The sequence below is a fragment of the Chelonoidis abingdonii genome, chromosome 22 (assembly GCF_003597395.2).
Source record: "Chelonoidis abingdonii isolate Lonesome George chromosome 22, CheloAbing_2.0, whole genome shotgun sequence".
Taxonomy (NCBI): domain Eukaryota; kingdom Metazoa; phylum Chordata; order Testudines; family Testudinidae; genus Chelonoidis; species Chelonoidis abingdonii.
Genome location: NC_133790.1, coordinates 22,390,784 through 22,417,030, shown reverse-complemented (window position 1 = coordinate 22,417,030; position 26,247 = coordinate 22,390,784). Strand labels below are relative to the sequence as shown.

Sequence of the window (26,247 nt, the reverse complement as noted above, 5' to 3'; positions counted from 1 at the left end):
ATCTTGACATGCTCCTGGTGAAACCCTTGGCAGATCACAAGAGTTGTTTGGTCAAAGCCTGGATTAGTAAGATTTTAAGATATTTTATTACCTTGCCAAAATCTTGCTTCTCTACTGGTCAGCAAATGTAAAAATAAGGTAAACTCTAGAGATCGATACATCAATAACAGAAACAACTCTGTCTGAGCCACTTGGTTTTAAAACTTTTTTTTTTCCCGTTAAATGAAGACACTCTTTTGCTTTTGTTTGTTTGTGGGGGGGGTTTTGGGAGGGCAGATGGGAGGAGAGGAGAACACTCTGCCCCCCAAATTAGCAGCAATTTGTCAATTTCATATCAACAGTGTGTGACACCAGCCCACCTGATTGGGTGGGGCTTGCATTGTACAAAATGTGCCACAGACTATCTGTCTTTTGGTTTAGAATACTCAATACTGTTCACTTTACAAAAAATAAGAACATCTTCCTGCATGAGTGAAGTCATGATTTTGGGGTCTTTTTTGGTGGCTTGAGGAGGGTGCGCAAAATCATGAAGAAACCCCACCCCCACCCATGAGGCTTTATGGCAATGGCACAGGTGAAAAATAGCAAGAAAATATGTCTTATTTCAGCTACATTATAGCTACAGAGTTTAAATTAGGAGCAATCAAGCACAGCACAGACAATTTTATGCAGCAGCTCACCGTTGTGTTCATCTTTAACACAAAAGTGCGACCCACAGAGAGTGCACATCCCAGCATGCAAGGCTACGTCTTGATCCAGCACCGTGCTGCATTAAAGATGGAGGCACCTATCTTCTCCACCATATGCAAATTTGACATGGGTCTCCGGCTCCTTAGTTTGGCAGATCTAGTAATACTTAGCATGTACCTAAGCACCTGGCATTTCCAAAGCACTGTTTAAACCTTCATTAGGTTAATCCTTGCAACACTATTGTGATGTAAGGAACCTTTATTTTGCAGATGGGGAGTTAAGGCAGAGGTTCAGTGACTTGTACTATAAGATCTTGAGCATCAGTGGCAGAACCATGATTAGAACTCAGGAGAGTCCGGACTCCTAATGCAGCGTTGAGTTCACTAAATCGTCCGGACACCTGGTTTTTGGTACAAAAAAATTTCACCAAGGTTAAATGTGGGAAGGCTAGAAAGGGAAATTCAGCCTCTCTATATCAGCATGTGTTCATCTATAACACAACGTCCAATGCTCTAGAGCTCAACTCTGTAACATTTTATATCAGCTTTTTCTTCTGAGGCATGCTCTGATCTGGGTCCCTCCCTTTGATGGTGGAAACATTTCTTCTCTAGAAGAAGAAAAGAAAATAGGATGCCGGTGTGAAAACCTGATTAAAGGGGAATCAGGAGTGCTATATTGGAACCAAGAGGTCCAAGTCATTGAGAGTACCTCACAGAGAAGGACGAGTGTCCCATTTCCTGGATCTCAGCTGCACACCTTGCAGATAGGTGGCTAAATTGCTCAAAAACCAGACAAAACGAGGGGATGTAAAGTAACATACTAACTTCTTTAATACAGTCCAATCTGATTAATTCAAAATCACTCTGTGAACCCTGGGTTTATTCACACTAAACACAAGTCAGTGGTACAGATAGTTTACCCGGATGCTGACCATGTTCATCTTCTAGGTACCCACACATCAAATGAGCACCAACCAACCAGACCACACAGGTATTTTCTTCCTCTTTTTTTTTTTTTTGATAAAACTATTTCTTCGATATACTTAAAACAATTAACTAGCCAAGTTATTAATTATGATACATCTAAAAAAAAATTAATACTAACCCTAACGTGACTGCTGCTTTAAGAGCGCTTTGTATATCGCCTTAGTCTGGCTTTTCAGTAGCAATTCACTAAAACAGGTCCTAAAATAATAATAATAGAGAATTAAAAACCTGACAACAAGTTTAATGGTTAAAAGTAACAAAAACAACCTGTTTTGAATGGTGATTTTCCTAAGCAGGTTAGTTCCTGCTGCAGCACTCACAGCCTCACAAATGGCAAAAGGGGTCTAAATTCTTTTGCCTTCTTAAAGATCAATTTTTAAAAAGGACATCTGCACCGTTACCTGCTAGGTACCACAGGGTTTTGTTTACGTTATGAGCAGTCAGTAATGGGTGTGTGTAAAAAACTTACTGTGGTTTTTTGGGGGAGTGGGGAGGAAAAGAGGACAAAGGCATAAAACCTAATTCCCCACGTTTGGGTCACTAGGGCTGTTTACAATTCTGACCACCACTGGTGGTTTTTATTTATTCTAAATGACCATACTGGAGCTCTGGCACTCCATGTGGTGTTTTAGGTCACATCTCTCATTCAGGGTCATGCAGATTTTCTGCAGGTCGTCAGGCAAGAAGCCTTCTTTTCCCTAAAGAAGGTTTAAGGAGGGTAGACAGGGAGGGGAGCTAAAATGAATACAAATTTCTCAACTATAGAACCAAATTTCATTATTTCTTCTCTCATTCACAGCGTCTTATAGGTATAACCAGACGGCTGCTTTGTTTTGTTAAGGTTAAACTGGTCTCATTTCCCCTCTGGCCCCATTGGTTGCTGGTCGACCTCTGGATCCACCAGGGATGATGCAAATGCTGACTGGACGATCTGAAACCCAAATGACTCCAGAAGAGACATGTTCTGTTGGGGTGAAAAGGGGGACCCTAGAGCAGGACCCAGGTCCCCCAATGGGCCCCCAAGGGCTCTGACGTGAACTTTCTGTATATGTTTGTTCAGATAAGATTTGGATCTGAAAAAGCTGCCACATTCAGGGCAGGGATACTTCTTCTCTCCCTCCGGCTCCATTTTGTTTTTGGTGACTGCCATATCGCATGAGAAGGACCCATTGGCACTCTGTTTCTCAGGAGTCTTGAGGTCACTGGCATCAGAGAGGTCACCATAGGAATCAGAACTCTCAATCGGGTCCGAATGTGAGCATTTCTGGCCTTCTATGGAAAAATAACAAGACAAGTTTTCAGAACCTTATCTCCCAAAAGTGCTATTCTAAAATGCTTTTAAGTAAAATGTGCAGTCACCAGCTGATTCACTATTACCCAAAATGACAGAATGCTACAGACCTACTAGATATACTCCTCCATGTAATGAAGCATTGTGCCCCTGTGGGTCCCTCTTCTGCATAGCCTGGACATGCTCCATCCCCCAGCACCCCAAGTTTATATTATAGATTTGTAGTGATAGTGGCGGTATCCATAATATCCTCTTACATTTATATAGTGCCCTTATGGTGCCCCCTTTGAGATGTAAGACACTAGATAAATGTATAGTAGAACCTCAGAGTTATGAACACCAGAGTTATGAGCTGACCGGTCAACCACACACCTAATTTGGAGCTGGAAGCATGGAATCAGGCAGCAGCAGCAGACAAAAAAAAAAAAAAAAAAAGCAGCAAGTACAGTATTGTGTTAAATGTAAACTTCTAAAAAAAAATAAAGGGAAAGTTTACAAAAAGATTTGACAAGATAAGGAAACTGTCTCTGTGCTTGCTTCATTTAAATTAAGATGGCTAAAAGCAGCATTTCTCTTCTGCATAGTAAAGTTTCAAAGCTGTATTAAGTCAACGTTCAGTTGTAAACTTTTGAAAGAACTATAATGTTTTGTTCCCTTATGAACATTTCAGAGTTACGAACAACTTCCATTCCCAAGGTGTTTGTAACTCTGAGGTTCTACTGGAGATATTATCATGCATGTTTAGATGCTTGAGTCACTTCACTCAGCGTTGAAATGAAGCAGGTACTTCTGGGTAGAATCACAGTGCACAACGGTTTATGGAAACAGGTGAAGAAACGTGGAACTATTCCATCACTAATATCCCAGCCTGGGAGCAGGGGTTGCTCTGCTCCTGGAGATGCAGTTCTATATAGTCTCAAGAGGCTCCTTCTCAGAATAAGGGGCATTACTCTCAGTTACTTCAACACATACCCAAGCCATGTCACTGGTATGTTTGAGGTGTTCCCCATCCTATTTTGGCAGTGTACCAAGAATACTTTTCTATGATCCTCTCTCATGGCATATGTATGAGCATGGCAAACCCAGACATACTCCCCAAACAAATCTCAGAAAACAAACTTCATTCTACTCCTAATCCTGAAAGGCCATGTTGTTTCATAAAATAGATTTTCTGTGGAATCAGCATTGGCAATCAAAACAAGACATGCATGAAATCAATATCCCACTGGGGAGAAACACTTTTTAAATTGGCACATAACCCAGGACCAAGGACCTTCTGTAGCAACTCTGAGAAGACTTTCATAGAAAGAAAGCTACACAACTATGACATCCCATCAGCACAAGACAGAGCACAGGGTATGCTTAACTCAGCTCTGTTCTGATCTCCAGGGCAAAAGTAACCCCAATTTTTTGGGACAGCCATGGTTTCCGATATCAGAGAGAGGTTTTCTGCTGTTCCAGCTTCGACCAAGGATACAGATGGTCCAAAACTGAGAGGCAAAAAGGAAGTTACTGTACACATATTAATAACTAATTTTACAGGATACTTACAAATTAATTTAAACCACTCTGAAAAAGATAACTTACTTTAAGCAAAAGCAAAACTAAATATTAGTGACATCTAAAAAGAAGCAGTCAATATCTTTATCCTTCTTCTCAACCACAGCGTAAGAGAGGCAAAAAAAAAAAAAAAAAAAAAAAAAAAAATTAAATAAATATATCTATTTGACGACTAACCTAATTGAGATTGGGTAAATGGGCTGTCATGACTCCTATCAGACAAGCATCTTCCTGACTTTCCCTCCATGGGAATCAGAAATTGGGCTATACAGAGGTTGCAATCAGTCTTGGAGCATCTCAAGAGCAACTGGGAATCTTAGCAGGACCAGATTCTAGACTGAGCTATAAGCTTCTCCTTCCCAACTCACAACCCCTCAGTTAAGATTCAAGCACAATCTACTCACAGGAAGAGGGGCTGGATGACCTAACAGGTCTTTTCCTCTATAAAGTGAAGGAAGCTACCAAAATTTGAAGTACTTCTGCTACTTTCCCCAATAAGGTACCTAGAGAGATCCTTGCACAAACTATAGAAATGAGCTCTATGTAACCTCTCCACTTCTTGCTAAGCTTCTCCGTAGGACTATCCCGTCTTTCCCTCCTCCCCTTTCCCATGCCCAGCCCAGCCCCCCACAATACAAAGTCCTGTGCAAAGAAGCAAAGTGCAGAGCAGGGAGTCGCTTGCCTTTGATGCCATAGGTCCTGACGCAGTGGAACGCTGCTCCCCCATTCGGGATGGGCTCCTGGTGCCTGGAGACCTGGGGAAGGGGAACACCGTGGTGGGTTTTAACATGGACCTTTAAGTAGGAGGCAGAGGAGAAACCTAAACAAGATAAAAGGAGATGAGATCCTGCCACCAGCAAAGACACACATCTGCCTTCCCTGTTCCTTTTATCCTTCTCTCTCTCCCCTAGTCTCCCTTAAGAGACTCACACTAAGTTAGTTTCTGGCTACCCAAAACATACTGAAGTAGGACCCTTGTGTTAGATCTGACTAAAGATCAAATGTGAAATGGGTTTCCACTGGTTCTGTGGGGAAAACAAAACTTGTGCATGCATGTGTGTAGAAAAAGCTACTGCAAAGAAGACAACACCCTAGAATCCTTCAGCAAAGCAAAGCAAAGTCCTGAAACTTTCTGCTTATGCCAAGCATATTGTAAGAGAACATATTAAGAGAAATTACAAACACGACTGTTATTTAGAACCTGCCAGTAATTCCATGCTACGTTCCTACTGTTTTAAGAAGGGCTCATGTTTTGGGGTTCACCTGCTTCATCCTTCCCTGTAATGTGATAATTTGTCTCAAATATTTTTGTAAGCAAGCTTTCATTAGCTTTTAGAAGTTGTGGCAATTAGTCTGAGGATCATTAGGCCCATAACTGAATGATAAAGAGGACAGATATTTGAGGAATCTTTCAACCTTATCAGTAAAGATTTATTGTGGTACTTATCAATAAAGAGTCATTGTGGTACTTATCAATAACTGATATCATTGTGATACTTTCATATTATAAACCTTCCCCTGTAAGAATCACAATGAGGCACAAGATTCACTGGTACAGTCACATGAGCAGACTTTTTTTTTTAAGAGTAACAACAAAAAAACAAATGTACAGGAAAGAGAGAGAGAGAGAGACTTACATTTTGGCCACTAACATAGGCCTGGTCTACACTTGAAAACTGTACTGGTATAACTATGTTGGTTTGGTGAGGTGTTTTTTTGGTTTGTTTTTAAACCGACATAGTTATACCAGTACAAACCCTTGTGTGGGTGCAGTTATATCAGTATAAAGGTACCTTATACAGGTACAGCTTATTCTCCTTCCCATACAGGGATAGCTATCCTGGTATAAACCACCTTTATAGACTGATATGAATGCATCCAGAGTAGGAGGGTTGTCCCCCTTTAACTATAGTGGCGCAACTTTCTAGCATCAACAAGGCCTTAATAGGAAAAACAAAGTCAGTTACTCCAGGTAATGATTTTAAACTGAACTCTGTTTCACAGCAAAAATCCCCATACCTTTCTTACAGAATGGCCCTTACTATGCAGAGACTTTCAATAGAACCTGAAGTTCTGAATGAATAATGCATCATAAATCCTTTACGATCTCAGAGGATTTAGTTACAAGCCCAATTACAGAACTCTCACAGCAACCCGCTGGAGAAGAAAAAAGAAGCGGACAGGCTGCTTTTATCTCTGGGGTGGAACAAGGACTGCCTCTTGAGAGCAGCTGAGTTGCAGATAATCAGAATATGGAGACAGCATTGTGGATCCATCAAGAAAACCAGAACAGTGACTGAGCAAAAATATTCACTTTTAAAAAAAACAGAGCAGTTGTGTTTTGGCCAAATCAGTTGTCAAAAGCACTGAAGAGAAGGATATATTCGTCTGAAATAAGATTTCTCCAAGGCCTCAAAGTGTGATTCTGAGTACATCACATTGACAAGGAAAATATACATCCTTCCTCTACTAAAATTCACAGCAAATGAAGAAAGAATCAAAGTTGGGTTGTGAGTGAAATTGGCGTATCATACAGATGTGATGGTTACACTCCCAACTAGGCTGCAAACTACTTAGGGATAGAAACCTTCTTCCCTTATTTCACAATGTTTGTACCAGAAGTATGTGGATACTGCAATATAGCAAACTCAGAACCAAACTGTGAAATAGGATTACAAAGTAGGAACTTATTTTCAGCTTGCCAGAGATTTCTGTGTTAAGTACTGTTTTAAAGTCTGTGTTTTGCGTAATGGCAGACAGCTAAAAGGAGACAAGTGTTTATATACCAATGCTAGAAGTCTAAATAATAAAATAGGTGAACTAGAGTGCCCTGTATTAAATGAGGATATTGATCTAATAGGCATCACAGAAACTTGGTGGAATGAGGATAATCAATGGGATACAGTAATACCAGGGTACAAAATATATCGGAAGGACAGAACAGGTTGTGCCGGTGGGGGAGTGGCACTATATGTGAAAGAAAGCATAGAATCAAATGAAGTAAAAATCGTTAATCAAATCAAACTGTACCATAGAATCTCTATGGATGCAATTCCATGGTCTAAAAATAATAATATAGCAGTAGGGATATATTACCGACCACCTGACCAGGATGGTGATAGTGACTGCGAAATGCTCAGGAAGATTAGAGAGGCTATTAAAATAAAAAACTCAATAATAATAATAATGGAGGATTTCAATTATCCACATACTGACTGGGTACACATCACCTCAGGACAGCATGCAGAGATAAAGTTTCTTGACACCTTAGATGACTGCTTCTTGGAACAGCTGGTCCTGGAACCCACAAGGGGAGAAGCAATTCTTGATTTAGTCCTAAGTAGAGCTCAGGGTCTGGTCCAAGAGGTGAATATAGCTGGACTGCTTGGTAATAGTGGCCATAACATAATTAAATTTAATATCCCTGTGGCAGGAAAAACACCACAGCAGCCCAACACTGTAGCATTTAATTTCAGAAAGGGGAACTACACAAAAATGAGGTTAAACAGAAATTAAAGGGTACAGTGTCAAAAGTGAAATCTCCGCAAGCTGCATGGAAACTTTTTAAAGAGGCTCAATTTAAATGTATACCCCAAGTTAAAAAACATAGTAAGAGAACCAAAAAAGAGCCACTGTTGCTAAACAACAAAGTAAAAGAAGCAGAGAGGCAAAAAGGCATCCTTTAAAGAGTGGAAGTTAAATCCTAGTGAGGAAAATAGAAAGGAGCAAATGAAGTGTAAAAATACAATTAGGAAGCCCAAAAAAGAATTTGAAGAACAGTTAGACAAAGACTCAAAAAGTAATAGCAATTTTTTTTTGTTTTGTTTAAGTACATCAGAAGCAGGAAGCCTGCTAAACAACTAGTGGGGACATTGGACGATAGAGGTGCTAAAGGAGCACTCAAGGACAGTAAGGCCATTGCAGAGAAACTAAATTAATTCTTTGCATTGGTTTTCAAGGCTGAGGATGTGAGGGAGATTCCCAAACCTGAGCCATTCTTTTTACGTGACAAATCTGAGGAACTGTCCCAGACTGAGGTATTATTCGAGGAGGTTTTGTAACCAACTGATAAATTAACAGCAATAAGTCACCAGGACCAGATGGTATTCACCCAAGAGTTCTAAAGGAACTCAAATGTGAAATTGCAGAACTACTAACTGTAGTCTGTAACCTATCATTTAAATCAACATCCGTACCAGATAACTGGAGGATAGCTAATGTGACGTCAATTTTTAAAAAAGGCTCCAGAGGTGATCCCGGCGATTACAGGCTTGTAAACCCGACTTCAGTACCGGGCAAACTGGTTGAAACTATAATAAAGAACAATATTGTCAGACGTATAGATGAACATAATTTGTTGAGGAAGAGTCAGCATGGTTTTAGTAAAGGGAAATCATGCCTCACCAACCTACTAGAATTCTTTGAGGAGGTCAACAGGCATGTGGACCAAGGGGATCCAGTGGATATAGTGTACTTAGATTTATAGAAAGCCTTTGACAAGGTCTCTAACCAAAGGCTCTTATGTAAAGTAAGCTCCCACAGGAAAAGAGGGAAGGTGCTCTCATGAATAGGTAACTGGTTAAAAGATAGGAAACAAAGAGTAGGTATAAATGATCAGTTTTCAGAATGGAGAGAGGTAAATAGTGGTGTCCCCCAAGGATCTCTACTGGGCCCAGTCCTATTCAACATATTCATAAATCATCTGGAAAAAGGGGTAAACAGCGAGGTGGCAAAATTTGCAGATGATACAAAATTACTAAAGATAGTTAAGACCCAGGCATACTGCAAAGAGCTATAAAAGGATCTCTCAAAACTAGGCGACAGGGCAACAAAATGGCAGATGAAATTTCATATTGATAAATGCAAAGTAATGAACATTGGAAAGGATAATCCCAACTATATATATAAAATGATGGGGTCTAAATTAGCTGTTACCACTCAAGAAAAAGATCTTGGAGTCATTGTGGATCGTTCTCTGAAAACATCCACTCAATGTGCAGCGTCAGTCAAAAAAATGAACAGAATGCTGGGAATAATTAAGAAAGGGATAGATAACAGGACAGAAAATACCATGTTGCCTCTGTATAAATCCATGGTGCGACCACATCTTGAATACTGTGTGCAGATGTGGTTGCCCCATCTCAAAAAAGCTATATTGGAATTGGAAAAGGTTCAGAAAAGGATAACAAAAACAATTAGGGGTATGGGAAGGCATTTGTATGAGGAGAGATTAATAAGACTGGGACTTTTCAGCTTGGAAAAAGAGACAGCTAAAAGGAGGTATGATTGAGGTCTATAAAATCATGACTGGTGTAGAGAAAGTAGATAAGGAAGTGTTGTCTACTGCTTCTCATAACAATAAAACTAGGGGTCACCAAATGAAATTAATAGGCAGCAGGTTTAAAACAAATAAAAGGAAGTATTTCTTCACACAACGCACAGTTAACCTGTCCTTGCCAGAGGATGTTGTGAAGACCAAGACCATAACAGGGTTCAAAAAAGAACTAGATAAATTCATGGAGAATAGAACCATCAATGGCTATTAGCCAGGATGGGTAGGAATGGTGTCCTTAGCCTCGTTTGCCAGAAGTTGGGAATGAGTGACAGGGGATGGATCACTTGATGATTACCTGTTCTGTTCATTCCCTCTGTGGCACCTGGCACTGGCCACTGTCAGAAGACAGGATACTGGGTTAGATGGACCTTTGGTCTGACCCAGTAGGGCCATTCTTATGTTCTTATGTTTCACTGCAGTTCACAAAAAAGAAAGGATCTATACTGGGAACAATCATAACAGGGTAGTCTTTAGTGAGTTCTGTGATTTCACCTGCAGGAAACACTATTTTATACAATGAAAGTTTATATAGTGAAAATTTCCTGTAAAGTGCCTGGATTTCTTCTATGCACTTGGTAGATGAAGAGGTGAACCACCAACTTCTATCAAAGCAGTATGAATAAAAGTTACTTCATAGGCAGCTAAGATAAAGTGAGATTTTTAGCATAATCAGATCTTGAGAAAGATCCTAGTCCAAGATTTACATAAGGCCAGAATTATAAATAGGTACGTGTCTATCCTAGCAAGAGAGGTGGAGGATTCCCAAGGAATAATCCATCATTCTTAAACACTTCTTGAAAACAAACCAAGGTGAGATTTAAAGAGTCTTTAAAAAAAAAATAATAATAATAATCTCATCTACTGCCCTATCCACAGACATGTTTCACAGCCCCAAGGAGCAGATCCTGCTTCTTCTTACCATTTTAAGCCTTTCAAACATGCACAGGAACAGGAAGGAACTAGACTACCTCCTACCAAACAGAAGTCTTCTGTCTGTAATGAACTCCCCCAAGAACTACTGCAGGATGTGCCCTGTTCAGTCTAAACTGAATATAGCTAGATCAGCTGGCAAATACCTCCAGCCCCTTTACCAATCACTTCAAGCCCAGCAGGAAGAATGGCAAGAATTCATCCTTCTATCAAAATAATTACAGCGTATCCTCAGTCTGAACACACCTTACATAGAAGGTGAGTCCACCAGGAGCAGAACCTGTGGCATTAGTTGATTCATGGGATGCCTGTGGCATGGAAACTGGACATGTACTTAACAGGAAGTGTCTGTCTTATGTTGCACTTTCTAATCACTATATCTTATTAAAAAAAAAAAAACAATGCTAAGATTGTCAAAGGAGTCTAAGGGTGTTGGATGCTTATCTCCTCTAGCTTCCTTTGAGCCTAACCCAACCTAAACCAATACATAAAATTTCTAAGGATCTTAGAATAGAATAAGAGAAAATATGTAACAATTAGATAGGAAGCAGCAGCTGACAGTCTGATGAACTAAATACAATTAATTTGCCTTTAGAAAGAATATTTAAAAAAAAAAAAGTTTATGAAAATTAAGTTAAAGTTGATGTATTAACTGTTCAGTTAAACTAACCAATATTAAAAATGAACTTACAGAACTTTCCTTACAGCACCTTTTAAATCTGTGTCCAATACTTCCTTTTGGCAAAACCACCTGAACCCTACTCTGCATCATCAAATGGAGCCCCTGTTGACAAGTATCAGCAAAATGGCTGCCCCCTTATAGAGAGAGAGAGGAATCCCAGTCACTAAACAGAGATACTGACAAAGATGGATTTTTTAAAATTGTTTTCTAAGTACTTAGATTTCTAAAGTATTACAGTTCCTCTGCTGCAGAACTCCTTTACAGAAACCCATTCCCAGAAAGTGCAGCTTCCCAGAATAAACAAGATTAAATTATGGATGCTAATAATCATTCTAAGCATTAACATCCTAATTATACAAATCTGCTTGAACTGACTTGGCGGTGGTGATTTCTGAAGACTACATTTTTCCACTGTAAAAGAAAATAAAAATTTTAAACCAGGAAAGATAAAGATACCCTAGTGTCTGTGTGTAATAGATCTGTGACTGTTCCTTCCAAATTCCAGGAAGAGTCCTCTATATCTTTTGGGACAGCAAGATGCACATCACTAACTTTCCACAGAAAACCTCTCAGTCTGTCAGAATAAAGCAATAAATTAAGCCCATATTTGCCCTCCTCACTTTAACACTAAAATATATTTGTACACACAAGAACCTCTTCCTCATCCGCCCAAGAGTCCTTGCTTTCCTTCCTCCTTGGCTGCCCAAGCTTGGCCAGAATCTGGCCCCAGATTCATCTAATTTTTTTTTTTTTTAAATCTTTGTTTCTTGCTCTACAGTTATCATAGCCAGCATTACTTAAGTTACCATTCTAAGGAAGCAGTGCACCAAAATGCATTTAAAGGGGAAGATCAAAATAAACTACTCTTAGCACAATCATCACCTCCAGGGAAGAAGAAAAACTTCAACAGATTCTGTTGACATGAACCTCTATCATGGTTTCTTAGTATGAAATTTTCCAGTGCATTTCATTTCTCAGCAGTCTGCAGTTTACAGGACTTCTAAACAGAACAGTTCACATTGTCTACTGATTGTCATCAAACATCTTGAACTAGGGCTTTCAAATTTCTTATCCATGTCACTTTTAAGCAGTAAGTATCCCACTGAGTTTTTAGCATATGATGCCATACTTGCTCAACAAGATCAGTCTGTACTTAAGAGATTAATAAGCTTATTTCCTTGAATTTTAGCTCCAGATGGCCAGCCTTTAACAGATTAACTATTATTTGTAGGTGCTGGTAGAAATTTAAGTTCACAACAGCCTAATCTCTCTCTCTGACAAAGCATATGAAGACAGTGAAGTGTAGAAAAAAAAGCAGCACTTTTAAAAGCTGTCTGCTATCTTGGATGCTCATCAGACCCCTCCCACCTTTACACTTACACACACAAACACAAGCTTACATTTGATTTAGATTTCTGCTTAAAACCGTATCGTGTAAATAGCCCTTATTAATTTCATTGTTTGATGGTCAAACCAATGCCTTTGTTTTCCTGGTTGGATTTTTGAGGAGAAGCAGTGACATCCAGTGGCTGCTAGGGTGAATCCTAGGTTCTCAAATACAAGAAATATTCCATTTCCAGTTAACATTAATGAATTTTCAATGTGCTGTCCACCATGTTTGACTGAGGGCATAGCTGAAGAGAGCTTGGATCAGGGGCTTCTGAATCTCAGCGCAAGAGTTGTCAGGATAAGTTAAAGAAAAGTTTTTCAGAAGTCAAGCCCTCCTTCCTTGAAGAAGGCCTATATGCATTTTAATACCCAAATCCATGGAATTTAAGAACCCTGAGGATCTCGTAGCAAACTGGTGTTTCTATGCAAAAGCGTAACTCACTTTAAGGACCCAAAAGGTGTTTCCACAGTGGACAATGGCTCTTTCATAATTTAACAAGTTGCTTATTACTCACCTTTACCTACTCTAACCACCCAACTGTTCCTATCCTGCACACGGTCCCCAAACTTTCAGCTATGTCACAACTATATTCTCTCAATAGATATCAGCTCCCTTCAACTGGGAAACGGAACTAAAAATAAACCCCTTCAGCAAAACCAAAAGGCAGTCCCATAACTGGCAGTGGCCGCCTCCAACACACGAAAAGGTGTTCCCACACATAAAACCAATCCGTTCAACAACCTAACAGGGTTTTACTTTATCCAACACCAAGTTCACTCCATGCAGAAACATCCCTTACCTGTAATAATTGTTACCAGGTACTAGCAGGTACACTTCAAAAATTAGTGAAGTGTTGGTCAGGGTTCTGTGCAAGCAATAAACCAGTGTATATCTAGATATGTGAAGAGGGAGACAAATGTTTCTGGAGACCAGAAAATACAGTGCTTTTGATACAACACCTGGATCAGTCCTTTCCTTGCATGTTAGGAGTCCCTCTATAATCCTACCTCTTCATTCTGGGAATCCTTTTGCTCTCTTTCACTATCTCTGAACCCTTTCCTAATCACTAACTTTAATGCTTCCTACACAGATGGACCATCCAAGGAAATCCTTTAGTAGGTATCTTTTCACCCTCCCTGAAACCAGTTGTTATTTCACTGCTGCTAACAGAAGTGTGCAGATATGCACGAGTGTCTTTTTGTTCACCTGGCACCAGCTGCATGTCTCTCTTGCAATCTACAGCATTGTTCTGAAGTAGCGTCTTTAATTCAGTGTTTTAAGAGTCTCATGATATCAGTCAGTCTGGTCTTAGGACTCCATTACCCTTTAGCTTCTTTCTTCCAGAAACTTTGTCCTGTTTATCCATAGCCTACCGGCAGGTCTCACACTATCTAAATCTGCAGGCCTTGCTCCCCAATTTGTGGAAAGTACATACGTAATGGAGAAGCTTAGCTTTGTTTGCTTTATAAATGAAAGTCTGTTTCTGGCTCTTCTGCTTACGAAGCCAACCTTGTAAATGTAAACCAGCACAAAGCAATTGCTAGGGTTCAAACGAGAGAGCAGCTCAGCTCCACTTCTGGTGCAGGAGGCTAAGACGGTATCAGGATATCACATATACTTATGTAAAATGAAACTAAAAAGAACCTTCTACCAGACCCTCCCCAGGGTAATTACTCCAGCCCTGTGACAGTGAGCAGGGGCACAGTGAATAGTGTCACGGCAAGCAGGAACTGGTTACTTTGGACAGATGTGGCAGGGGAATTCGGCAAAAAATTGTAGATCCATCCAAAAATGCTAGGCTCTGCATTTAATTTAAACTTCATCAGAGAAGGAATATTAAACACCTAGTCATGTCCAAAGGCCAGCCCAATACTTCCATCTCTTCTAAGATTTTATTGTTCAATGAGGAAAACAACAAGGGAAGCTATGGTATGATCACTTCCTACTGCAGACAGCATTACAGAGCCTAGTGCTGTCTCTGCCTTGCACTATCCCCCTGAAATAAAGAGACAGCTCATCATTACCTCGGTTACAGATAGTGCAGAAATTGCTTGGTCCTTCGCTGTGTTTCTTCAAATGATCTGCCATGTATGCTGCCCGCAAGTACTTTCCACACACCTGGCATGGAACTTTGTCTTCATGGCATGCTAAGTGTGAGCGCAGTCGGTCACGGGTGGCAAAGGAAGCATTACAGGTCTGCAGGTAGAAGGAGAACAGTGTGAGTCACCAAATCCCCTGCAAGTGTTTATATATCCATATCTACACTAAGTGACCCCCACCGTAAGACTCTCAGACCCTGCACATGGACACAAGTGACAATCATGAGTTAATTTTCCCCAAAAAGGCAATCCAAGTTACCATCACACTGCAAAGTATGCAATGTTACTGCTCAAAAAGGAGCAGGTACCAGGATTAGGACTTGACATAAAGAAAGAAGGTTTAAAACAATACAGTCTGTAAAATGTGAGTTAAAAAAACAGAGATCTGAAATGCCTCAGCTCCTCACTGAAATCTATGTTTCTAAAATTTCACAAGTCATATTTGGTAACGTAAATAGATTTGCCATTGTCCTTCTTGAACAGTCCACTCCAAGCACATCAGAGTCTATCCTAGTTTATTTTATGGTGACACCATAGTCACATAAGCCAGGTTTACATCAATCCCTCTGTTTCCTTCCTGCATTCACTTTGTGATCTCATCAATTTGACTCTAGTCTCTATGATTTCCCCTTGGACTCCCAATGATGTATAAACAAAGCATCAGAGACCAGAAAGTAAGGTTGGATTGACAGGATCACAGAGGGCACTACAGAAGGAGAACCATGTTGGCATCCATAGTGCAGAGAGACCTCAGAATGGCATTGTGTAATCTGTTTACAGTGGATAACTTGATCCCTATTATGGTGTCATACTCCAGTTACTATTACGTAACAAGATGAACTTAGGGTAAAACAACAACATATCATTATAACTATACATGTCAACCTTGCAAAATTCAACTTGCCCATTCACACCAAGAGAATAATTTAATAGATGAGTGAGACATCCATCCCCACCATAATCACAGAGTGTAGGCAAGCAGATTTTATGCTTGGGCTAGTATGTTTTTGACAGTTTTGCAAGGCTCAGCATCTCATTAGCATATACATGAAACAAGTCAAATCTTTACCAACATGTTACATTAAAAAAATACAATCTGAACACATTGCTCACAAATGGAGGACAGAGAAAACCAGAAATATCAGAATGACCAGTCCAGTTGGATGAAAGTAACAAAATTCAAGGTTGCGCCATGACTGGCTGGTACCACAGCACCCTTTTAGGTGAAATATTGAGACATCTGGTTTATACCACAGCTCCCTAGGAAATTATATAAACTCAGTAAGTGATCTAGGGAATGATTTTTTTGTCTTTTCAGAAGTAGTGGTTTACTTTTTAGGCAGCTGTTTCACTGTAAAGTAGACTTTGTTAGGATAACAACTTAACTACTGCACTGCAATTACAACACAGTAGCTTAAAATAAATTAAACTGGCAATACAACAGAGGTACATCTGTAGAATTTTACACAGCTGTCACTCAGTGCCTGATCCTAAGCCCACTGAAGTTATTTGAAAGGCACCTACTGATTTCAGCAGGCTTTGGATCAGGCCCTAAAGGGTCCATCTTGTGAGGTGTTAAGTACTGTATATACTCATTCATTAGCCCGTTCGCTTATAAGCCGACCACCCAAGATGGATAAGTAAAAATAGCAAAAACTGTATGACGCTTTCATAAGCCGAACCTATATTTCAGGGGTTGGAAAACTTTGGTCCCAGCCCATCAGGGGTAGCTGCTGGCGAGTTGGGACATTTTGTTTACCTGGAGCGTTCACAGGCATGGAGCCCCTCAGCTCACAGTGCCATTCCCAGCTACTGGGAGCTTCAGGAAGTGGTATGCCACTTTCCGCAGCTCCCACTGGCTGGGAACAGTGAACCATGGCCACAGGGAGCTGAACGGCTCCATGCCTGTGAACATGCCAGGTAAACAACATGACAATGTATTAGATATTCAATTCAATGATTCCATATAAAGTTTAAAATCATCAAATTTTGGTGTAGACCAATTTATAAGCTGACCCCGCTCTTTGATGCGTCACTTTTTTACCAAAAATATTCAGCTTATGAATGTGTATATACGATACTTTATTTCAATGGAAGTTGAGGGTACTCTGCAACAAACAGGACACTCAGTATCTTCCAGGACCAATCCCTAATATAGTTTAAACAACAGTGATACAAACATGGATTGCTGTGATATATGGAATTTCACTGACCTCACTAGTGAAAAACTTATAAATCACAAATGATGAAGGGAAAAACGGTAATTTCTTTAACATGGAAGAGAAAGCGATTTCTCCTCATATGAACTCTCAGGACACAGCGCTGAGCAAAATAGGTGTAGCTTTCATTTAGCAAAATGCTACTGGAAACAAATAAGTCTTTAAGTAAGGATTCCAACAACAAATCAACCTGTTGGAGGTAAAGATAAAGTGTGTTCCTGAGCAGCGGAGCATGAAAGTCAAAAGCTCCATCACCAATAATTCAATATCAAGTGACAGCAAGCTTGTGTATAAATGCATTCGGAATATGTAGGCATCAGTTCTATGACATAGTTTTAATTCTAACATATGAGGATTTGTGTCTATCATCTATCCTACATTGAACATATCAAGTGGAAAGCTTTGGGTGGGGGTAATACAATCATATTTCTGTTTGGTAATCAGTCTTGCTGCCAATTTTTAGAGAGTCCATTCCTGGATAAGCTATGTATTGATCAGACATGCAAAAAAAAAAAGTCTAAAGAACAAAAATAAGGGTCCAGTTGAGTAACCACTAACCAGTTTAGCTGAATCATACAAGGGAGACAGGACCAGGTTTGGAGAAAACCTCTTACAGTTAATATTAGTTAATGTTTGTAAAAGGCTTTAAAGATGTAAAGTGCTAAATGAGTGCTAAGTATTTATTATTAATTGTTATTAATAATAAAGGAAAACTCCAGTGCTTTCCTATCAAACATTGCATAAGTAGATAAATAGACCGAAAAAGAATATATAAAAAAGTTTAAAATAACATTGTTTAAGAAATACCTCTTGAAGTTTCAACTTTTCTATGGCTGTGGATGTCTCTGAGCTTATTCCAGGATGGCTGCCATTTTCCTGCTAATAGGCAGGAAGTAAGAGAAATTAGGACAGGAAGAAACTCATTCTGCATTGAAATCAAGGGGAAAAGCACTGGATTTGGAATGCCAATTTTAGGTAAATTTCAATAAATAGATTTATTTGTATTTTTTCAAATAAATGTAGCTTGATTTTTAACAACTTGTATTTTCTCTTGTTTATTTAAATTGACAGATGTTACCTAAGGCTGTCAGCTTTTCCTTCTTCCCTGAGAAATAATGAACCTCTGATCTCTCTCCCCCATCTTTCCCTGCTATTTCAGTCCACATTACTTTCAAACCATCATTCCTCCCACCCTGCAGCCTGAGGTTCGTACCAATCCCTACAAAGTAATTAACCAAGCAGCTTAAATTCAATCCCATGTCAGGCCCCCAGGGCAGCAACCTGAACTATCCCATTATGGCCAGCAGACTGACTTACCCCTTCTCCCATGTTAAGCACTTAATTGACAGATTTAAAAAATTCCAATGTTACCAGGGAGAAAAGTATCCAGAGTTCCATTTGATGTCTGCCTTGGACACCAAAGCAACTTATTGGATCTGATTTCTCAGATTACCTGGGTCTGTAGAGGGCTTCCTTCCCCATTCAAAGTCTGTTTTAAGAGGAAGGGAAAAGGTGGAATCAGGTGCTTGTCTGCAGAGACAAGCTCTCTTTTTAAATGAGGTAGGTGCAATGTTGTGTGCTGACTAGTCCTAACAGTGACCTGTATAAGTAGCATTTAGCAGATGGCCATCTCCTCACCACAGATTCATTTCAGCTGCCCTGAGGTTATGTTTTTGTTGATGGCCCAGAATCCACAGTGCTGTGATATGACCTTGGAGCCTCGCTGGTTTGCAGAGATGCATGTAGGGACTCAGGTAAGTGACAGAATGTACAGCACAGTTCTAAAGAATATCTTTAAAATAGAGGAGCCTGAAAAACATTTTTCTCTTTGCCAAAACAATACTTCTCTTTTGTAATTAAGGTTCTTCAAGGATCCTTGTTATTTGTAACCAACAGAATGCGCAAAGGCGCTCTAATTGCCACTAGGGGGAGCTAAAACAGCTTTACTGATTTTCAAGTGAAATCAAGGAAAAATGGTGGTGAGGTATGGAGAAACAATATACCAATATTGAGCTATTTTGCGCTTCAGTGCCCCAACCTGGTGACTAGGAAAGATAATTCTATGGGAGGGAAAGTTATTTTTCAGGAGATAACTAGAATGAAAGGCACATTAGTATATAGTATATATTTTAGATTTGAAACAAATTTACAGCACTGTTTTCCAGAATTATATCCTTTCTGTGGTGTGTATCATACACACACACACACACACATCTATGTGTGTGTATGCAGAGAAACATTATACTTCTGACAAGGGTGCTGTCAAGTAGTTTTTGCAAAGATAGTAGGCATTCAACAAATCTTCTACACTACAGCCCACAGGTCGGATCCAGCCCGTCAGGGCTTTCAATCCGGCCCGTGGGATTGCCAACCCCGTGGCGCAGCAGGGCTAAGGCAGGCTCCCTGCCTGCCCTGGCCCCACGCCGCTCCCAGAAGCGGTCAGCACCACGTCCTTGTGGCCCTGGAGGGAAGGGGGGGAGAAGAGGGCTCCATGTGCTGCCCTCGCCTGCAGGCACTGCCCCCCATAGCTCCCATTGGCTGGGAATGGGGAACCCCAGCCAATGGGAGCTTTGAGGATGGTACCCACAGGCGAGGGCAGCTCGAGGCAGAGCCACCTGCCCCACCCCACCCCCAGGAGCCACTGTGGACATCCTGGCCTCTTCCAGACGCAGCGCAGGGCCGGGGCCGGGAGCCTGCCTTAGCTCCACTGCGCGCCGCTGCCACCCCGGAGCCGCTTGAGGTAAGTAGCTTTGGGCTGGAGCCCAAACCCCTCCTGCACTCCAACCCCCTGCCCTGAGCCTCCTAATGCCCTGCCTTGAGCTCCCTGCCGCACCCCAACCCCCTGAACTCCTCCCACACCCCATGCCCCTCCTGCATCCCAACCCCCTGCACACTGCACCCCCTTCCTGCACCCCAACCCCTTGCCCTGAGTTCCTTCCTGCACACCACACCCCCTCCCACATCCCAACCCCCTGCCCTACATTCATGGCCCTGCATATCAGTTTCCCCACCCAGATGTGTCCCTCAGGCCAAAAGGTTTGCCCACCCCTGCTTTAGGTGCTCTACATCTCTGAAAATCTGCTCACTGGATTACTTTAAACTGCAGAAACATCCCACAATCCCCCACAATTTGGAAGAAAAACAGGGGCATGTGTCAGGAGACAGAAAAATGCAGGTTAAGAGGCAACAGTCAGACAGGATGGGGTTAGAATTTTTTAGAATGGAAAAATTTCTCCCCCACCCTCACTGACCTCAAAGAAAACTGAAGGGATTTTGCTCCAACTTTCTGTAAAATCCACCTTCCTTCAGACACCAAGCATGGAAAATATTGGCCCAAGAAGCAAATATTTCAGAAATTTACCATAAAAGCGTTTGAAGACAGGGGGTCATAATGGGAAACTGTTTTTCCCAGATGCCTGTTAACTACTCTCCCACCCAGCCTGCAAATGGATTATAAAAGGTCAATCTTGATTTGGTTTTAAACCTTAATGGAAGACTTATTGTTTAACTGTCAAGAACTATGAAAGTTGATATTGCATTTCAAAGGATACTGTGCTGATGTCACTCATGTCCTTGCTGAAAAAAAGCTTGGAGTTTTGCTCAGTGCAATGTTCTGAAGGCTACGTGATACAAAGAGCTTCACAGCAAGTGAAGTTAAATTATCAGCTGTGTTGGAAATTATATTAAAAAATTAAAGCCAGAATTTGAGCCTCTTGTTAGTGGCCACTGAACTACAGAAGAAAAAATGGGCATCATTTGAGACAGCAAGGGACAAAGCAGCAGGGTAAGGTTTCCAGGGTGGGACTGGGTTAGAGCAGCAAGAAAGAACATCTGGTAGAGGGGGAGGGGAGACAGGAGGACCAGAGCAGCAGGAGATGACAACAGGGAGTGATGGGGGGAGGGTAGAGAGAGGAATGTAAAGCGGCTGTCAGTTTGTTGAACATGATTAGTTACAAACACGATTTATCTCAGTTCACACATTTCTATCAATGTTTCATCATTCTTTGCACGCATGTACATTCATTGTCTTTTTTTAAATAAAAAGATATAAACCCTCTTTTATCCCCCTGCTCCTACCTGACACTTATGAGGTCTCTCCGACGTGTGCACCTGTTTGATGTGCCCATTCAAGTGGTCTGGCCTTAAAAAAAAAAAAAAAAAAAGTATTTATATATGTATACACACACACATACATATACTTGAAAACAAACATTAAAAATAGAAGCCACTCTTGCATCCACTCCAAGAAAAGTTTTCTCTGGTGTGTCTGGGGTCCAGTTCATTCAAGCAATCCATTATATTTTACTTCTCAGAAACAGTCAGAGCTCTACTCTGATAAATATCCTGCCATCTCTCTGCAAGGAAGTACTGTTTTCTGATCAGAATAATCAGGAGATCTAGGTCAAAGTTTTCATACTAGGATGCCCACAGTTGGACTTCTAAATTCATATTTGGACACCTGAACCAAAGTGACCTCAGTGTCAAAAGTGCTGAGCGTTTTAAAGTCAGGCCACTTTGATTTAGGTGTCCAAATATGGATTTAGGGATCCAACTTTAGGCACCCCAGTATGAAAATTTTGGCATTGAGTTCTACTTTTGTGTCTCAATTTCCTCATATATAACATGGGAAAAGTATTGTCCTCCCTCACAACTATGCTGTGAGGCATAATTAATGTTTGTAAAGTACTATGAGGGCCTCAGCTAGAAGTGCTGTAGAAGAGAAAATTAATATTGAAAGAAGTTAGTCCATTCCCAGCGACTGGTCAAGCTTGTTTTGAAGGAGGAAAGCCTGAATAACTAATAATTTTCCTAGTGGGTGTTTCTCTGGGTGGGAAGAAAGCTTTTCATTGTAGGAGGCCAAAGCTGCTTGGAAACTAATTCTTCAACTCTCCTCCCCCAGCTTTCAAGTCTCAGCCAGTCAGAGAGAGCTGGGTGGAATTTATTTTCTGGAGACAGAAGACAAGTTAACTCCACAGTTAAGCTGTTAAACTGATGCCTGGGCAAGTGGGCTGAGGCTGTTTAACTGGAAAGACTAGTCAGAGGTTTGAACTCTTAGTACATACCTATGGACTTCAGGGATGGCCCTTGAATCAATCCTTGAACTAAAGGCACACTGTAAAGTTAAACATCACACTTCTGTTTGATTTATTTTGCCTACACACTTTTGTTTAACACTTAAGATTACCATAACTAGAAGATTAGAGAAAAACACATTTTCTAGGATTTTTCAATTTTTTTTATTTTATGAAGGCATGTCGACATTTTCACTGTTCCCCCTTAAACATTTAGGCCCTGGTTTTCTGAATTCAGTGAGAGCACTGAGTTTTCAGTACGTCCGAAAATCAGTCGGTTACTTTTTTTTTTTTTTTTTTAATGCATGATAGTCTTTCACCACAGCAACAACAGGGTCAAGATTTTTCTTTTATTAAAGTGTGATTGGAAAACAAAAACTGGCAGGGGATCTCCGGGGCAGGTACAGGACGTGAAAGTACTTTTATCTCCTTATGGTGATTAGATTTTAAGTTTCTGTAACAAGTTTATTGTCTTCAAACATTCCTGCATTTGCCAGTTATTGGAGAGCTCCTCTTTATCTTTGTTTGTATGTATAGCAAAAAGCCCCTGTACTTATTACCAGCATAGATTCAGCAGAGACATAGGTTTTTAAGTTTATATTCCTGAAGTACCTTTATCCAAAGCAGAATTCCACTGCTTACTGGTTAACATATCAGTTTCTTCTCACAAGCCAGGGCAAGTGAAAGAGCTCAGATCCATTAACTGGGGATGTTGTGTAAGTAGGAAGGCTGGTGTCCACTCTTTTCACTTATCTACCTCTCCTCAAACTGAACGCTAAACTTGTGAAGCACCCATATCTCAAATTCATTCCTGAACTCAAATCACAAGATACACACAAGTCATATTAAGGCAGCATCAAAGATCCACTTGTCTGTGGGAGTTCACTTAAGTGACAACAAATAGCCACATTAAATGCACAGATCTTATGCATGCTGCAGGGTAGAAACTGGATTCCCTTCAGGATGCTGTAAACACAAAGGACACAAGAGAACTGTTGCTGCAGACTTTGAAATATCAACTCTTCATTCATATGTGGATGATTACACACTAGGACTAATGGAGTGAAGTTAAGACAATGAAAATGTAGACTGTTCATCAGAAAAAAAGTCATTTTAAAATCTATTAATACTTTGCACTTCAATAGCAACTTGCAGTGGAGGACTGCAAATCACTTTACAACCCATAATTAAGCCTCTGAACACCCAATTATTTCAATACCCATTTGACATAAGAGGAACTTGCCTACCGTCACACACCAAGTCTACGACAAAACTGGGAATGTTACGCAGGACTTATCCTACTCCCCATTTTGTGATTTAATTATTAGTTAACTCTTCTACAGGACTGTAAAATAGTCTCCCCAAAAAAACCGATGAAAGCCCCATCCCTTGCGGGTATTTAAAACTAGCAATATAGGGATGATTCTACATGGGTCCTCAAAAGGTGAGCTAGATAACCCTCTGGGTCTTTTCCATTCCACATCAATGTCCTCTTACCTGGAGAAGCCTTTTCCACAGCTCTGGCAGATGTAGGGCTTTCCCACAGACCCATCGTGAGACCGAACGTGATAGGACATCCTGTCTTTCCGCTTGAACCGCAGCCCGCACACTGGACAAGAATATGGCTTCTCGCCAGAGTGCGACAGCTTGTGCCGGTTCAGGTGGTACACGTCCCGAAAAATCTTGCCACAGATCTCACAGGCCACCTGCTTCCTTGTCCTGCTTCTCTTTCGGGGGGCATCAGGATCATCCTGACCAGGCACCCCGTTTTCACCAAGCCTTGGTGGTGGGATGTCTATGTAACCCAACTGTAAGCTCGTCACCCCATGCTGAGCCTCATGCTGCCGCAGACGATTGGCGTCTGTAAACACTTTCCCACAGAGGCCACAAGGAAGGATGCCAGCCTCTCGCAGGCCCCCTGGGGTACCAAACATCATAGAGTCCAAGAGGTTTGCTTTGCGGGGACGCCCCCTGCCCCTCTTGGTGCCCAAAGTGGGGGCACTGGTCCCCACGTTCTGGAAGGGCGAGGCCAGTAGGGGTGGCGACAAGGGCCCCGCCACCATGGGCAGGCGATCGACGCCTTGCAGAACGGGCAAGGAGGACTGGGCAGCGGTGAGGGCGGCCCGCGTGGCCTCGTCTTCGGGCATGCCGGCGATGCCGTTGCCATTGGGCGCCAGGCCAGCCCCGTTGGTCATGTCAAGGGGGAAGCCCAGGTCGGCGGCGCTGGGGCGGAAGAGCATGATGTCCGGGCGCGCGGGGGGCACCAGGATCTGCACGTTGGACTGCTTGATGACTTCCTGGCAGATGTCAATGACCGAGCGCATGAGCAGGAACTTGGCGGCCGTCATGAGCTCGGGGAAGCTCTCCAGCCGCACCACGATGCGCGAGGTGTAGGCGAAGTCCAGGATGTCCCCGAAGACCTTGGAGCTGATGGTGTGCATCTCCAGCTCCCGCCCGCCCGCGGCGCCGCCGGCCCCGGCCTCCGCGGCGCCCCCTTCCGCGCCCCCGCCGGCCCCCTCGCCCAGCTGCGCGCTGAAGACCGACTCGAAGTACTCGCTGCAGGCGGCCAGCACGGCCCGGTGCGCGGGGAAGCTCTCGTCGCCCACCCGCAGCAGCACGTCGCAGAAGCGGCCGCCGTTCTTGCGCTGCTGGTTGAGGCTGTGCAGCATGTCGGCGCTGTGCCGGCTCACCTGGTAGGTGTAGCAGCCCGACGACGGGCCGCAGGCGGCGGTGCCTCGCTTCACCCGCTCCATGGGAACTTCGGTGCCCCGGCGGCCTTGCAGGCGGCGCCCGCTCTCAAGGCTTGCTGCCGGGACGCGCCCACTTCCTCCCCCCGCGCGGCTGTCCAGGACTCCGACGGCGCGGCGCGAGCTGCCTGCAAGGCGGAGGATGAAGCTGGGGGGAGCGAAACAAAAGGAGCTGAGGCGGCGGAGGGGGCGCGCGCGCAAGCATCAGAGCTGGAGCTGCAGAGCAGTGAACCCCGGCGACCGAGCTCCGCCGAGGCCCGGCCGCCAAGGAGCGCGGAGGCGCAGCGCGCAGGGCGCGCCAACTGCCAGCGGGCAGGATCGGGAAGGGCTCCGGGTGACCGGCTCCGTCGTTCCTGTGTGTTGAGCGAGAAAGATTTGCAGCGGCATGCACTTCCGTCTATGCACTTTCACCCGCGTGACGGGGAAGAGAAGGTAGGGGGGCGATACCGCCCCCCCGAAAAATCCACGCGGGCCCCCAGCTGCTGCTCGCACACTCATAGACATAGCCGGCCACGTAGTGCCGGGCCTTGCCCCCGGCCCGAGCTTGACTCGCGACCAAGACGCAACCAAGGAGCAGATCGGAACTTTCCTTCTCTTGGTTTCTAATCGCCCCCACCCTGTATTACCATAGAGAAACCGCGTCCTCAGCCACTCGCCACTCCCCCCTGGACAGCTCCCCCGCTTCTTGCCCCCTCCCTCCCTGCATCCGCCAATGCAAGAGCAGCCAGAGCCGGCAGGCCAGCCCCCACCCCCGCCCGCGGGGGCTGGGGGCTGCAGTCTCCCCCCTCCCCAGCACAGATCCTCCAATGCCGAGCCAGGACCAAGGCCCCCGCCCGAAGCATATGGGGGGAAAGGGGCTGCACTCACCCCCTCCCCCAAACAACCAGGCTGCAGCTCGACCCCCCCCAACCACCCCGCCCGCAAAAGAGAGGAGGAGGGGCGGGGGGGCAGCATGCGCAAACCGTCCCTCCTGGACTCGCTGCAGAGCGGCCCCCACCTATTCTCCCCACTCCTGAGGAAAGCTGATCCTAAAGGGACCAGGGGCTGCAGAGAAAACACCCCCCCCATACACCCCACGCACTTAGACCTTCACTGCACCCCCTTCTTCGTGTGGGCAAGAAAGCTGGGCACAAGGGGGGGAGAGAAAAGGAGCACGGGAGTTCGCTCCCAATCCAGGACAAAATCCCTCCTGAAAGGAATTGGGGAAGCGCTGCCCTGGGGGGTGGGGGAGCTGCACGAGTCAGCC

General features: G+C 42.9%; 1 protein-coding gene across 6 annotated transcripts; it reads right to left on the bottom strand.

The window, feature by feature from the left end:
* Nucleotides 1-1,497: 1,497 nt before the first annotated feature.
* PATZ1 (POZ/BTB and AT hook containing zinc finger 1) lies at nt 1,498-25,007 on the bottom strand. Of its 6 annotated transcripts, none has more exons than XM_032773713.2 (8): nt 23,752-25,007; nt 21,260-21,323; nt 18,636-18,671; nt 17,990-18,061; nt 14,889-15,060; nt 5,210-5,282; nt 4,335-4,457; nt 2,817-2,948 (listed from the first exon to the last, which is right to left on the bottom strand). In XM_032773713.2, exons 1-8 carry the CDS (start codon nt 25,005-25,007, stop codon nt 2,915-2,917), a joined length of 1,830 nt encoding a protein of 609 aa, XP_032629604.1. In that variant the 3' UTR covers nt 2,817-2,914. The 6 variants fall into 6 exon arrangements, 5 of the variants coding, with proteins under 5 accessions (XP_032629600.1, XP_032629601.1, XP_032629602.1 ...); XR_004372779.2 differs by having other exon boundaries at nt 2,860-2,948; nt 5,210-5,347; XM_032773709.2 differs by lacking the exon at nt 4,335-4,457 and having other exon boundaries at nt 1,498-2,948; nt 5,210-5,347.
* Between the last annotated feature and the right edge of the window lie 1,240 nt (nt 25,008-26,247).

Coding starts and splice junctions, on each gene's coding strand:
- PATZ1 (XM_032773709.2), bottom strand. CDS start 25,007: ATGGAGCGGGTGAAGCGAGGCACCGCCGCCTGCGGCCCGTCGTCGGGC. Junction 21,324..23,751: donor TGTGGAAAAGGCTTCTCCAG/GTAAGAGGACAT, acceptor TTTTTTTTTAAG/GCCAGACCACTTGAATGGGC. Junction 2,949..5,209: donor CAGGACCTATGGCATCAAAG/GCAAGCGACTCC, acceptor ATTTTTCCATAG/AAGGCCAGAAATGCTCACAT.